The sequence below is a fragment of the Accipiter gentilis genome, chromosome 1 (assembly GCF_929443795.1).
Source record: "Accipiter gentilis chromosome 1, bAccGen1.1, whole genome shotgun sequence".
Taxonomy (NCBI): Eukaryota; Metazoa; Chordata; class Aves; order Accipitriformes; family Accipitridae; genus Astur; species Astur gentilis.
This window is the reverse complement of record NC_064880.1, coordinates 13,197,230-13,211,118: the sequence shown is the minus strand read 5'-3', so window position 1 is coordinate 13,211,118 and position 13,889 is coordinate 13,197,230. Positions and strand designations below refer to the sequence as shown.

The window sequence follows — 13,889 nt, the reverse complement described above, 5'->3', positions numbered from 1 at the left end:
TAGAGGTGCCCTCCCACTTACATGACTCTAATTCTGATTTCCAGGGATTAAAGGCATTTAACCTAAGATACTGTGTGTGGATATTTGATTAAGTGCACCTTGGCGGGGAGGGATAGGGGGGGATAATCAAATGCCTACTGCTGACACACACTATTATCCACATAGGGGTGTGAAATTTCAGTAGATGTACAAGGTTTGCGTGTTACATCCAGTTTCCAGAGAATGGAGACTGAAATAGTCACAAACATATGTTCATTTCACTGAATATGATTAGATCAATTTGACAGCATATTTTAGTAATTTGTCTCTAAAACCAGATGTACTTCTTCACTGGAGCAGTTTCTTTTGATTAAATTAAAATTTCTGAAAGCTTTTTCTTCAGTGTTACCACTTGTCTTTGTGCCATATGGCTTTGATTTATGTCTATGATCTCAGTGCATGCAAAATAGGCATATGAATATTATACATTAAAAAAAAACCTCAAAGTAGAAAACGATATTGTTTAGCATGTCTTGGTTATGAACTTTACAATAGTGAGTGATACCAGTTATTGCTAAGGGTAATTTTCTGAATCTTGCAACAAAGTTACAATGAGCCTTAAAAAATTAATTAACTTGATTATTTTTCTTAAACCTTCTGTGGTTATTCAAATGTACTTTATTATTGACGTATATGTTCTTCCTTTTAAAGATGGTGATTTTAATTGTTTAGTTTTGATGCAAATGTGAAGAGAATTTATTACTTTCAATTTATTTATTTATTTATTTATTAATTTTGAAAGCTTTCATTGCTGAGTCCATATCTTAAAGAACTGCCAGATAAATGCAGTAGAATTCCCTGTGATAGTCATCAACTGGATTAGTCTGGGCTAATGCATGTTTTTATTTTGGTCATAGTCAAATTCAAAGAAATCCATGTACCTGTAGCAAAGCTAAGCTTGTGAGCCTACTGCACTGAAACTGGTGGGAGTGAATCTTCAATTGACTAGTATGTTTGAGGCTTGCTTGTTTCTTTTTTCTTTTTTTTTAGCTGATCTAAAGTACCCTAAGCTTTTCATCTCCTCTTTCCTCTCTTCTGCTCTCTCCTTTCCTCATTTTTGAAGCTTGATGAACACTTTCTCAGAACATTTCCATCAAATTAAGTGCGTAAAAGCCTGAGGTGCACAATTGCTACTCACTCTGAACATTCATAAGCTGAAAATTACATAATTATTTTTGGTGGATTTCTTTTATTTTTAAGGCTTTTACAGAAAGAATTTGACAATGTTCTGTTCATACCTATTAATATTTCACACCAAAATGCACTTTTAAAGCTTTCTGGTCTAACATGCATATCAGAATGATTTCACCCATTGTTCTCCAAATGCAATGCACTCTCACACTTAAAGTAAATACAAGAGTCTGCATTTGGGAATCTAAATTGTTAAAAAGGATTTTAAATGCTTGTGAAACAGCAGGATAGGTGATAAGAGAGGGTAGGACCACAGCTTTCTGCTTTGTCGTAACCCAGCTTTCAAGGCCCCATAACGCTAGGTCGCTGTATCTTTGTGAGGTCATACCTACATTGGTCTAGGAGACTGTCGTCTTTAAGTGAGACTAGCTGAACACTCAGACTAATAAGAGTTGCCTAATAGATTTGGACCCTGTCAGTAATCCCTTTTTGAATAGTTCAAACATCTGTAATTGCCAAAATACTGCCATTTTGCACTAGGCTATGTTCTCTGTAGTGTGCCATTTAGTGTGTCATTGCAGACTTGATAGAACATTGTTACATACTTTGGAAAGGCAAATGGCTAAAAAAACCAAAATTGCTTTTGGTAATTAATATTAAATCCTTGTGACTTGAGCAGCCAGCCTGAAATATGCCATTCTACAAGGCTTTACCATTCAAAATGAGTAAGAATCACTGGAGCTGGGTATCATTTATGAAACTTCATTTATCTCCAGCAGTGCACCTGCCTTGCTGAATATAGGAAGAAATGAGTAACCAGAAAATGTTGCCTGTTCACAGAACCATGCCTCTTGAGCAGTTGTCTCCGCAGAGAAGTGGTCTTAAGGCTTTTCCAAGATTCTTAAAGACTCAAGCCCCAAAGAAGTTCTGCTATCCATGTTTTTGTTGCCAAAGTTGTTCTGTAACGGGACTTATCATACCTATGCTTCAGGTAGGACTCTGGCATAGTTTGAATAGTTTTGTTGACCTTTCTTGCAATAAAGAATACCTTCTGCAGCTCCTCATTTTACTGAGCTTTAATATAAACCAGAAGTTAAGCCAACAAGTTGCCTGTATTATCTGAAAGAGACTTATTATAGCGGGTGGTAGGTGCATCCACACACAGAGAAATAGGAGTTGGATCTCTCTTTGCCCCCCCCACCCCCCACCAAAAGAAGGGGGTGGGAGTGGAGAGTCTATCCTTGTCCTTTTGCTTGATTTGAAGAGTTTGCTCTGCTTTATCTCAGTGCTTTTGTGGGGTGCCTGTTGCTAGAGTATTGACCTGCCATCCATGTAGCAGCTTCAGATGTTTTTCTTAGCCAGAGCTTGGAAATGTAAAAGACACAAACAGGGAACTTCTCACCTTTGGTGAGAAGACTTGGGCATTTAAGCAGCCAGGTGAGGTAGAGACACAAAGGGCATGGAGTTGAAATGGCAGATAATTATTTTTCCGCAGGTTTGTTGTGTTCATGCTAATTATGCTCAAGGTGCTTTTGAGGATGAGAAGTGCTAAAGTATTACATCATAATTCCCATTAATAATTTTCATTGCTTTCTCCCCCTCCTCTTCTAACACTGTTGAGAAATGCAATATCTAAGCTGGAAACATGATTAAACAGTTTTGCTCTCCCCAGTAGTTATGAATCCAAAATCACAGCATGAAAAGGATACAGAGCCGCACAAGCTGTTACCCCTGCTTAAGGTGAGTTTCTGCAGTTTGGACAAAAAGGGAAAAAGTGGGTTGTTATAGCAAGCAACTGAAGGGAGTACAGAAGGCAGGTCATATACAACAAATGAACTTCTATGGGCAGCTGCATCACTATTTCCTGCTCAGAAACAGGAACAGTGTTAACAACTTGTGGCCAAAGCAAAATAAATCCACAGGGATTTCTGTGATAGAAGTGTTCTTTGTGTCTCCATGTAACACTTTGGTTTAGCTTCTGTAATTAGTAAGTACCCTGGCTGTTCTATGACAGTATTTGGCATTTTGTTCTCTCTGGTGATCCATGAATTTAGGAAGGATGGTGATTAGCACTCAACAGAACACGTATTTCACCTTTTGGCCCATTTGATCCATCATGCTTTGGTAGTGCTGCAAAACCCATCTGTGTTTTTGCTTGGGCTCTTCTCTGAGTTTCAGGTAGGAACAGGTAACCCAAGAATACTTTCAGCCATTGAATTCTGTGGTGGCTATGCTGTGAAACCCCATATAGAAACCTCCAGTAAGACATTGTCTTTGAACGGTCTGCTAATAATGTGTGGCTCAAAGCTTAGCAGAAACAACCTTCTTCCTAAAAAAGGATTTCGTGGCCAGTAGTGGTGATTTTAATGCTGTCAGCCCATGACAGTCTCCTTGGCATTAAAAATTTTGCTTGGTGTGGTGAAGTGAGACTAACTTAGTTAAAAAAACCAACCAAACAAAATACAAACTTTACGAGAGAATTGATATATTGGTTAACTTCACGGGTGCACTGTCAATTCTGCCCTCACCAATAAAAAGCCCCTTTTAAGCTCTCAAAGGTCCTGGACTAGAAAGTAATTTACTGCCAACCACTGAAATGAATCCCATGGTACCTGGCTTTCTGCACAGTGGAGGCTGCAGGGTTCAGAAATCCCTATTGCTCTTCAGGCACCATTTGCCTTAAATCTGCTCTATTGCTTTATACTTTTTTTTTTAAAGGATCATAAGGTTTATTCGTGTGCACAAGCATCTTTCTTCCTTGCGGTCTCGGCTCTCAGTACCATGGAAAATGTTTTCATTTCTATGTGAATTTCCATTTCTTGGTAATACAAGTGCTTGCTGTATTTTGATTCCTGCATAGATAATGACACTGGTGGTCTGAATCCTGAGGATGAGGGCTCTTACTTCATTGATCATAGAAACATAGCTCTTTGTCCAGGATCCATAGTAACGCCTTTTCTATTGTTCACAAATATTCACCTCTATTTAGGCCAAAATGGGAGTTATATACTTTCTGTGAATTAAGGAAGACAGCAAATTCTGTGCAGTTTGGCAATCTCTCACTGAAGTCTCTCCAGTAGAGACTGAGCTGATTTTGCTTGAATACAGTAAATATTAGTGTATTTGCTATCGTTTGATATAATTACTGTCGGCTTGGAATACTTGCATGTGTATTCTCAGGCCAAGAATGGAGGAATGCTGGGAAGTATGAATTATTGCCAGTGGAAGAGCTCGTGTCTTTGGAAAATACTGATCATTGCCCAGGTAGACTAAAAACTTCCTGACATGTTCAGAGAGCATCTCTGACTTATGCTTGAGGTGTCCAATTTCTTACTTGAGGTATGGGGGGATTTGCTACACTTGAGAATCATAAAGTGGCCCCCAAAATCTGTCTTCTCTGCAGGTTTCCCATGTGTAATAGGACCAGGCAGAAAGGTTGGTTCCCCAACTCTGCAGCTGCTTTTTTAAAGGAATGATTGAGCTCCCCATTTATGTACTCATTAGTTTCTCTTCTTGAGAGTTACCAGCCAGACTGGTTTCACAGGGCAGTGACTAAGGGACTTACTGCAGGTATAAACCACAATAAAGATTCATGGTCAGTACTTCAGCAATGTTGATACGTGACCGTATTACTACTGTCTGCCCCTGAAAACTCTATTCTTGTGCAATATGATGACAGAAGGTGTACAGAAGTGATTTAGCTCCCTCTCAGGATTAGCTGCAAGACTTTGATATGTTTCTGTATGTTTCTTAGGAGTAGTATCACTTGGATGAGTTACATCTTTGGGTTGAACATACATGTGGTAGAGGTGGGCAGGATGATGGTCCCTCCTGACTTAAATAAAAGGTCCCTGGTGTATGCTGTTCTAGGAAAAGATTCTCTCATGGATGGTGAACCTGCATCCTACATTGTTTGGTCTGGGTTGAGTGAGGAAATGAAATAAAACTTTTTGCATCAGTTCATCAGTGCACAGCAAATAAAATGCAAACTGCAATAGCCTCCAATAGTTGAAACTCTTAACCACTTTTTACTATCAGCTTAAGGTAAGCTTCATGTGATAATAGCTCTGACATGACAGGGGAAGTGAAGAGACATGTGTATGAAAATACAGGCATTATGGCTTTAGTTAAGACTTAGTTTGGTGTGGTTATCATTTTGTGATCCTAGTAACATTTAATGTCTAAGCTTCTCCAGTCCATTTGCTACTTATTTCATAGTTGAACCAATTGGATAACCAAGCCAAGAAGGAAAGAAATTGGAGCAATGAAGTGCACGGCAGCTGCCTGTTCGTAAGTCATTAATTGCTAGTTGTGCAGTGTGTATTGTAAGGCAGACACAGAGCTGTTAGATGCTGCAGCCTAAAGTTAAGCCCCTAAGTGAAAGCTCGTGCAAATGCAGATGTGTATATACCAAGGTAATGTGAGATTTAAGGTAAATAAAGATATCTCCATCATAGAAGGAAAGATTGCTCTGAGGCCAGGCTGTAGGCTGGAAAAATCCAGCTCTGTTCCCTCTTCGGCCAGTGCCTCTTGGCAGAATAACTTGTCCAAATGGATTAGTCTCTTCATACTGCAGGTCCTTGCAGAGTAGTAGTACCTGCCTCACAGTGACTGGAGAGAAAATTGCATCTGAGACGTCTCACTCCTGCTCTTGCAAAAGCTACAGAAGTACTTTTGCTGAGCTTTATTGGTGGTTATCCGCTTATGCATCCTAGCCCACTGGCTGCATGCTGGGAACAGATTCCTATGTGCATCATTCCCTTCATTTGGTTTCCAAGGGCAGAAAAGCTGGGAGCTGAGTGAGCAGAGGGAGCCCAGTGCATGGCACCAGGTTCTTTAATCTGGATGGTCTGGGATCACACTTCAGAATGCACTTCAACAGTTTAGAGACACCCCTGATTACCAGGAAATAGCACTGTGAGCTTTTGACCATCAACAGAAACTCAGAACACCTCAGCTTGTTTTTAATGGTTGTGTTTTCAACAGCAGGTCTTTAATTACAATACATACTTGTTTTGTCTTGGGCCTTTTGAACAGAATGGCCTTTGTTCTTTCCCCTCTGCTGCTCTGGGATTGCTTATGTATTAGAAGCTTCTGCCCTCCAGAGCTGGATGTATTTTCTCCCTGCATGCTCATCCACTGCAGTGCATAGTAAAATAGGATTGTGGGGGAGTGCTTGACCTGGTGGGATAGTGACATCTGTCCAAAGTGGGTGATTAAAAGGATGTAGAAGGTTCTCCAGCAACACACTGGATAGCTCTGCTTTCTGCAAGGAGAGTGGACTGGGAACAATCTGGCTCTCCAAGAAGTCACTGTTAATATCACAGCAATAGAAGTTACTCTTACTGAAGTGAATAACTTCAAGTTAGAGGTAGAAGAAAACCAGATTACTTTACACTGAGCGTCAAACAAAATATTAAGGAACTGAGAGTAAGATTTTTGTTGGGGCAAAATCCTCTGTTGTACTCACCAGTGTTTCAACAACCTTGTAGTAAGTTAGATTAATAGGTGTTGGTTTTAGAACTGTTTCATTACCTTCTGATACATTAAAATGTATAATTTATTCCCACAAGCATTTTCTTATACTTCTGGCTTTTTAATAGTGCAGTTGATTGCATAAATTAGCAGCGGTATTGTTATCCGTTTCTGCAGTGCGTTGGCAGCAGGTGGGACAGAAGCATTCCTGTTCTCTTACAAATAACCTGCAACTGTTATTTCCTGTGCCCTGCTGCAATTATGCCTGCCTTCATTATTAATTGGTGAGTAATCCTGCCGTTGCTTGCTCCTGTGTATTATCTCTTCCTCCGTGTCCTCCCTTAAAAGGAAAGCATGACAGATAAAAAAGGTGGGGCTTTGCAAGCTGAAGTATATCAAAACCTTCCTCTTTGAGTAATGATTTCAGTAGGATTGCTGGGGCATATTCTGGAGACTTTGGTAAGTGCTAATCACAGTGGTACATGACTAGGCATTGATTTTTCTATATGTAAAAGTGTATACTTTTAATATGCTGAAATTGAGGTAGCTGTGCATCTGAAGTTTGGCAACATCGTTTTCTTTGTGAGAGCTTTCACCTTCTAGCTTTTGCTAGAATTATGTTAATGCAAATAGTGGTTAGATTTATCTGAAAGCTTTCCGAGAATGGAAGCTGGTATTGCTTTTTCAGTTGCAGACAAGTTTTTAAAATCCTATTTTTTTTAAAGTATCTTTGGAACTAGTTATTTTTTGTCACTTTTTTTTTTAGTCACCTCCAAGCTGAAGATTTCCTTGGAATGTGCTCCTTCAAGTTCTGTGGAAGTCATAGTATTAGTCTTATACTTCACAGGATTATTCTGGTGTTTATCTAATTATCACTCTCAAAATGTACTAGCTTAAGAAAGTTATGCATTAACGCACCAGGTTGCACTTTAAAAATGTCTTCCTATATATTTAATGGGTTGGAAATGCAATAGAAAATGAACTGTGTTTGCTTGTTGCATAGACTGCAGCTGTGTCACATCTTTTAAAGTATGTATGATTGCTGTGTTATTTCTAACACTCATGGAGTTAATGAGCTTTGCTCACAAATATCAGCTAAACACTGTGGTATCAATGCAGCTGTTCAGAACTTAAATTTAAAAAATAAATCCAAGGTTTTGAGGGTTCCTTTGCACTCTCGCTAACTTTTTTTCAGTTTGTTTGTAGCACGTTCATTCTTATCAATTATTTACAAAAGCAGTGAGGCAAACTTGAAATCCTTTAGTGTTTTGAATGAATAATTTAATGCCCTTGTTTCCTTTTAATTTTCTCTCTGTACAGTTATGTCCATAGTCGCTTTTCTGGTGTTAACTTATTAAACAAATCAACAAGTGAAGTGAAAGTGAAGTAAAACTCTGTCAATAAATAAGTTGCATAGATCCAGACCAAAATGTATTTCCCCCATGGAACTTTTATCTTGAATTACGGCTTTAAAAACATCTTTACACCAAACATCAATTGTAGGAAATTATAAGAATTGTTTTTTGGGTTATTAGGAAATATGTCTCCCAATACACAGTTGCCAATCTTATTCAGTTAAACAAGTGATATGGTGCAGTGGTGTGTGTGTGTGTTTTTGCTTTGTTTAAAACAATCTGGTGTTTTTAGGGACAATACTCTTTCAGCCATCATCTTGGTTGTTACCAAAGTTAGCACTTCACAAGGGCAGGATAATTGCTTTGTGGCTGTAGCCATCTAAATTACTCTGGCAGCCTGTCTTTGTAGAAGAGAAACTGCTAGAGATTTGATAATTGCTTCTGGGCTTCTAGCTCATGCCTGGAAACTATCTTTTCACTAGGTTAAATGTGCAAAGCTCATGTTCTGCCTGGGGAGGGAAGGAGGGATCCTAAATATTTGGGATGCTGGGGTGAAACCTGTCATAACACCAACACCAAGGTCAGCTGTTGTCTTGTAGCTTGCCCTGGTTGGAAATGCAGTATGAGAGCTACCAGTCTTTTGATGGAGGACTTCTTGTTTAACAGGACCTTTTTGATCTGCTCTGAAGTCAGGGTCATGCAGGGAAGGGGGCCATTACCTGCAGGACCCTGGACACATTTGGTGTTTGGAGGGTTTGTGAAAAGCCAGGCAGGCCTATAGATGGACAATGTGTGGTCCCATACTTAGGGAAGGTAAAGCCAGACTGTATTTGACCAGAATGTATAGCCAGACTATAAAGCCAGAACCACTGTGTTTGGCCTTGCGTCTGTCAGTTGATGAGTGATGCTAGTAGCCAAGTCCCTAAATGATTCACAGGTGGTTCTGTGGACCTCACTTCATGGGTGCCCAGCACGAGGCTCTGCTGGCCCTGAAATGGTCTTAGGAAAGTAATGAGCAGAAATGGTAGTTTGGCTGCTCTTGGCAAGCTTCTAGTGCTTCATGTTCCTTTAATGGAGCCCTTCCCATTGGGCTGGCAGGGAGATGGGAGGTCACTAGTGCAGGCACACACACCACACTCTCGGGGTTCACAAGCACACACATGCAGAGCCCTTGACCACTGGCACAGCCCCTCTGTCTGCCCGGCATAGTTAAGAAATAATTTATTAAGAAGATAGGAGAGACTGCAGTGATCAGGCGCAAGGCTCAGCCAGAGAAGCCCACAGGCCCCATTTCACATGCAAAGGGCCCCTTTTATACCCCTTTCTGCCTATTCCACCTTTGTTCCTCCCTGTCGGCCTTCCCCTCCTCAGCTGGCAGGATTCTACCAGCCCCCCCTCCAGCATCCTTGGACCTTATCAGTCTCAATTTGCATGAATTTTCTTGCTAACCCATCAATTACTGTGACTGACAAGGTGTTTTTTCTTGTCTTTGTCTCCATGATGCTTGCTTGCCAGGTTTGAGCCTCTATATTTTGTGTATGGCTTCCCTCTTTTCCTTAGTATCCCATTTGGCAAGCCCACCCCATCAGATAACCTCACTGGAATAAACATTGCCACATTCCACATAACATTATCAGTTAGTGTGGTTGACCAGGTTTGGGTCTCATCACTCCCTCCCTTATTGTCTGTCAGTCAGGTTTTCTCTCTGCATATTCTTGTTTATGTGTTCTGCCTTTTCTTAACCCTTTTTGCACTGAAAAGGCCCTTGAGCTGATACCCTTAAAGGAACAGATGCTCCCTCCTTCCACAGACCCTTCTGAAGCAGGGTGTATTGGTTTTGTTTGGCAAGGTTTTGGTAGCGGGGTGGGGGGGTTACAGGGGTGGCTTCTGTAAGAAACTGCTGGAAGCTTCCCCTGTGTTCGAGAGAGAGCGAGCCCATACTAGCTGGCTCTAAGACGGACCCGCCGCTGGCCAAGGCCGAGCCAATCAGTGATAGTGGTAACGCCTCTGTGATAACATTTTTAAGAAGGAAAAAAAGTTGGGACGGGGAGAAACTGCCGCGGGAGTGAGGAGTGAGAACATGTAAGAGAAACAAGCCTGCGGACACCAAGGTCAGTGAAGAAGGAGGGGGAGGAGATGCTCCAGGCGCCGGAGCGAAGATTCCCCTGCAGCCCGTGGTGAAGACCCTGGTGAGGCAGGCTGTCCCCCTGCAGTCCAGGGAGGTCCACGGTGGAGCAGATCTCCACCTGTAGCCCGTGGAGGACCCCACGCCGGAGCAGGTGGGTTCCCGAAGGCGGCTGTGACCCCGTGGGAACCCCGCGCTGGAGCAGGCTCCTGGCAGGACCTGCGGATCTGTGGAGAGAGGAGCCCATGGAGCAGGCTTTCTGGCAGGACTTGTGACCCCGTGGGGGACCCGCGCTGGAGCAGTGTGCTCCTGAAGGACTGCACACCGTGGAATGGACCCATGCTGGAGCAGTTCGTGAAGAACTGCAGCCCGTGGGAATGGCCCACGTTGGAGGAGTTCGTGGAGGACTGTCTCCCGTGGGTGGGACCCCACGCTGGAGCAGGGGAAGAGTGTGATCAGCCCTCGTCCTGAGGAGGTGAAGCGGCAGAAAATAACGTGTGATGACCATAAACCCCATCCCTGTCCCCCTGTGCCGCTGGGGGGGCTTGGTGGTGAAATCCGGGAGGGTAGTTGTGCCCGGGAAGAACGGAGGGGTGGTGGGAAGGTGTTCTGAGATTTCATTTTACTTCTCATTACCTTGCTCTGGTTGATTTGTAATAAATTGAGTATGTTTTGCAAATTGAGTCTGTTTTGCCCGTAACGGTAATAGTGAATGATCTCTCCTGTCCTTATCTCGACCCGCGAGCCTTTTGTTATATTTTCTCTCCCCTAAACAGCTGAGGATGGGGGAGTGATAGAATGGCTTTGGTGGGCACCTGGTGTTCAGCCAGGGTCAACCCATCACACAGGGCATGACCAGCGGCTTCTTCAGAGGCCAGTTTGTTCTAGTGCTTTGTTGTTACCAGCTGTTTCAATAAGTTTGCTACAAAGTCTCTTCCCGACTCTGGCCAGACTTCTATCCTTGCTCTGAAGATGGGAAGTGCTAGAGTTAACTAACGCAAAGGAGATTTCAGATTTTTCAGGACATGGTTTAGTGGGCATGGTTGGTGGTTGGACTCGATGATCTTGAAGGTCTTTTCCAACCTAAACGATTCTATGATTACAAACATCAAAGCAGGAGTGTGCTCTATTTTCTGCTGCAGCTTCTACTTGAGAAACAGCGTAACACCTTTTTGCAGTGCTGAAAGAGGAAATAAATTGGTCTCAAGCAGATCCACTGTCTGAAACCTTGAGCAGGTGTGTATAGCCTGACACTTGCCTGCGGCTGAGAAGAGTTCCCATGTGGAGGGCTTAGGCCAGCACAACTGTAGCTCTCAATGGCACATCTTTTGAGAAGTCACTTTTGGATCAGTATTTCCAAGCTGAAATTTGAAGGGGAGATGGTGATGGGAGATGAAGAGAAGTGATTATATGCTGTTGGGTTTCAAAGGAAAGAGTTTTTTTGTTGTTATTCCTCTGGGCTAAGAATCCCCAATACCTGTAGTGGGGGTCTGTGGAAGGTGGTATGCTGCTTAGGAGCTCAGGTGCCTGTGAAGTCCACATGAAATGTAACCAAATGGCCAGATCATGTACCAGGTTTTCAGGTTTGTGCCTGAGTCACAGTATTACATGATTCTCACATGGCATACAAGCTAGCTCAGTGTTGTCTTGGGAGGTCTGAGATGAGATTTTAACTGTTTGTTCTGGTTTTATGTTTTGCAGAGGGTATATAGCCTTCCTTTCTTCTTTTTCTGCAGGGAGCCATGAATTTGGAATAGGCTTTTCTCTCTGAGGAACAATAATGCCAGCTCTGTTTGAAACGCCGTGCTCTTGGCCATTCTTTGAGAGACAGCTTTGCTGTTCCCTTGTAACACCCACTTGTTCTTCCAAGCTTTTGGTGAACACTGGCTTTCCATAAGTGCTGGTTCTAAGTGGTCAAATTAAAACCTGTGCCTGAATTGAGTGCAGGTACCTTTTCAGGCATCCTACTTTCATACAACACTAAATCAGTGCAGAATAAATGAGATTTAAACAACATCAAAAGTTGGGGACAACTGCACTGTGCCAATTACTCAGGCTGCAATATGATCATATATTGGAAAAAACCTTTAAGATCATCCAGTCCCACTGTTAACGCTGCCAAGTCCCACTGTTAACACTGCCAAGTCCCACTAAACCACATCTCTAAGCACCATGTCTTTTAAATACCTCCAGGGATGGTGACTCAACTGCCTCCCTGGGCAGCCTGTTCCAATGCTTGACAACCCTTTCACTGAAGAAATTTTTCCTAATATCCAATCTAAACCTCCCCTGGCACAACCTGGGGCTGTTTCCTCTTGTCCTATTGCTTGTTACCTGAGAGAAGAGACTGACCCCCACCTCCCTACAACCTCCTTTCAGGTAGTTGTAGAGAGCGATAAGGTCTCCCCTCAGCCTCCTTTTCTCCAGGCTAAACAGCCCCAGCTCCCTCAGCTGCTCCTCATAAGACTTGTGCTCCAGGCCCTTCACCAGCTTCATTGCCCTTCTCTGAACAAGCTCCAGCACCTCCATGTCTTTCCTGTAGTGAGGGGCCCAAAACTGAACACAGTACTCGAGGTGTGGCCTCACCAGTGCCGAGTACAGGGGAACAATCACTGCCCTGCTCCTGCTGGCCACACTATTTCTGATACAGGCCAGGATGCCGTTGGCCTTCTTGGCCGCCTGGACACACTGCTGGCTCATATTCAGCTGGCGGTCGACCAGCACCCCCAGGTCCTTTTCTGCTGGGCAGCTTTCCAGCCACTCTTTGTTAAGCCTGTGCCGTTGCATGGGCTTGTTGCAGGACCCGGCACTAAGCCTTGTTGAACCTCATACAATTGCCCTCGGCCCATCGATCCAGCCTGTCCAGATCCCTCTGTAGAGCCTTCCTACTCTCAAGCAGATCAACCCTCCCTCCCACCTTGATGTCATCTGCAAATTTACTGAGGGTGCGCCCGATCCCCTTGCCCAGATCATTGATAAAGATATTAAACAGAACTGGCCCCAATACTGAGCCCTGAGGAATGCCACTTGTGACTGGCCGCCAGCTGGATTTAACCCCATTCACCACCACTCTCTGGGCCCAGCCATCCAGCCATTTGCCTTTTCTTGGGTTTAAATCATTCTTATCGCATGCAGAAGGTGGGAAGGAGGAAGAGGGCTTTTTCTGTGCTCTTCCATCACTTAACAGTGATACAGAGAGTGATTGAGATCCCAGGCATGCTGAAGAATTTGGGGGAAGTAGCTGTGGACTTCTACCACGCACAGTAAACAACACTGAGTCAATTGTGCTTCCCCTCAACATGAAATGTTTTTTCAAAGTATGTTTAAAATAACTGTGAAGCATAAATATACATGTTTCTGTGGAAACTTGCCTTTTTTGTTTTCCAGCTTTGGGGGTTGTGCACATCATGCTCCGTCATTCTATTTATGACTGCAGCTTCCTGCTGCCTGTGCCGTTCCTACTTTGTTGAGTGCCCAAGTAAATTGTTTCACACTTGCTAGTTTTTGGATCTCAGAAATTATATATTTACACAGGGATGTTTCATCAGAGCTGGAGAATGCGTGTTCCTATGTCTGGGAGGAATGCTTTTTGCCTTTTCCGGTATTATTTTGCAAAGTAACATAAAGGGAATTGAAGTACTTGCCGTTAGCTTAAATAAAATTTTGTTCTGTGCTTTGGTGCAAATGAAGTGATGCTCCTTCAGAGACAGAGACTTCAATACAGGTATCTGCTCCAGAGGGCAACTGAAGTGTGTTTGCTTCCA

At 42.9% G+C, this 13,889-nt stretch overlaps 1 protein-coding gene across 4 annotated transcripts in view; it reads left to right on the top strand.

Annotated features, from left to right (window-relative positions):
- The window catches only part of TRPM8 (transient receptor potential cation channel subfamily M member 8), a 159,323-nt gene that overhangs the window by 99,059 nt on the left and 46,375 nt on the right, over window positions 1-13,889 (top strand). The window contains exon 1 of one of the 4 annotated variants that reach the window (XM_049800247.1): window positions 7,063-7,104. The exons of the other annotated variants lie outside the window; for them this stretch is intronic. Within the exon in view, the coding sequence (XP_049656204.1) occupies window positions 7,063-7,104 (42 nt within the window). Of the gene's footprint in view, window positions 1-7,062; window positions 7,105-13,889 lie in introns of those variants that run through there. 4 annotated transcript variants of the gene reach the window in all.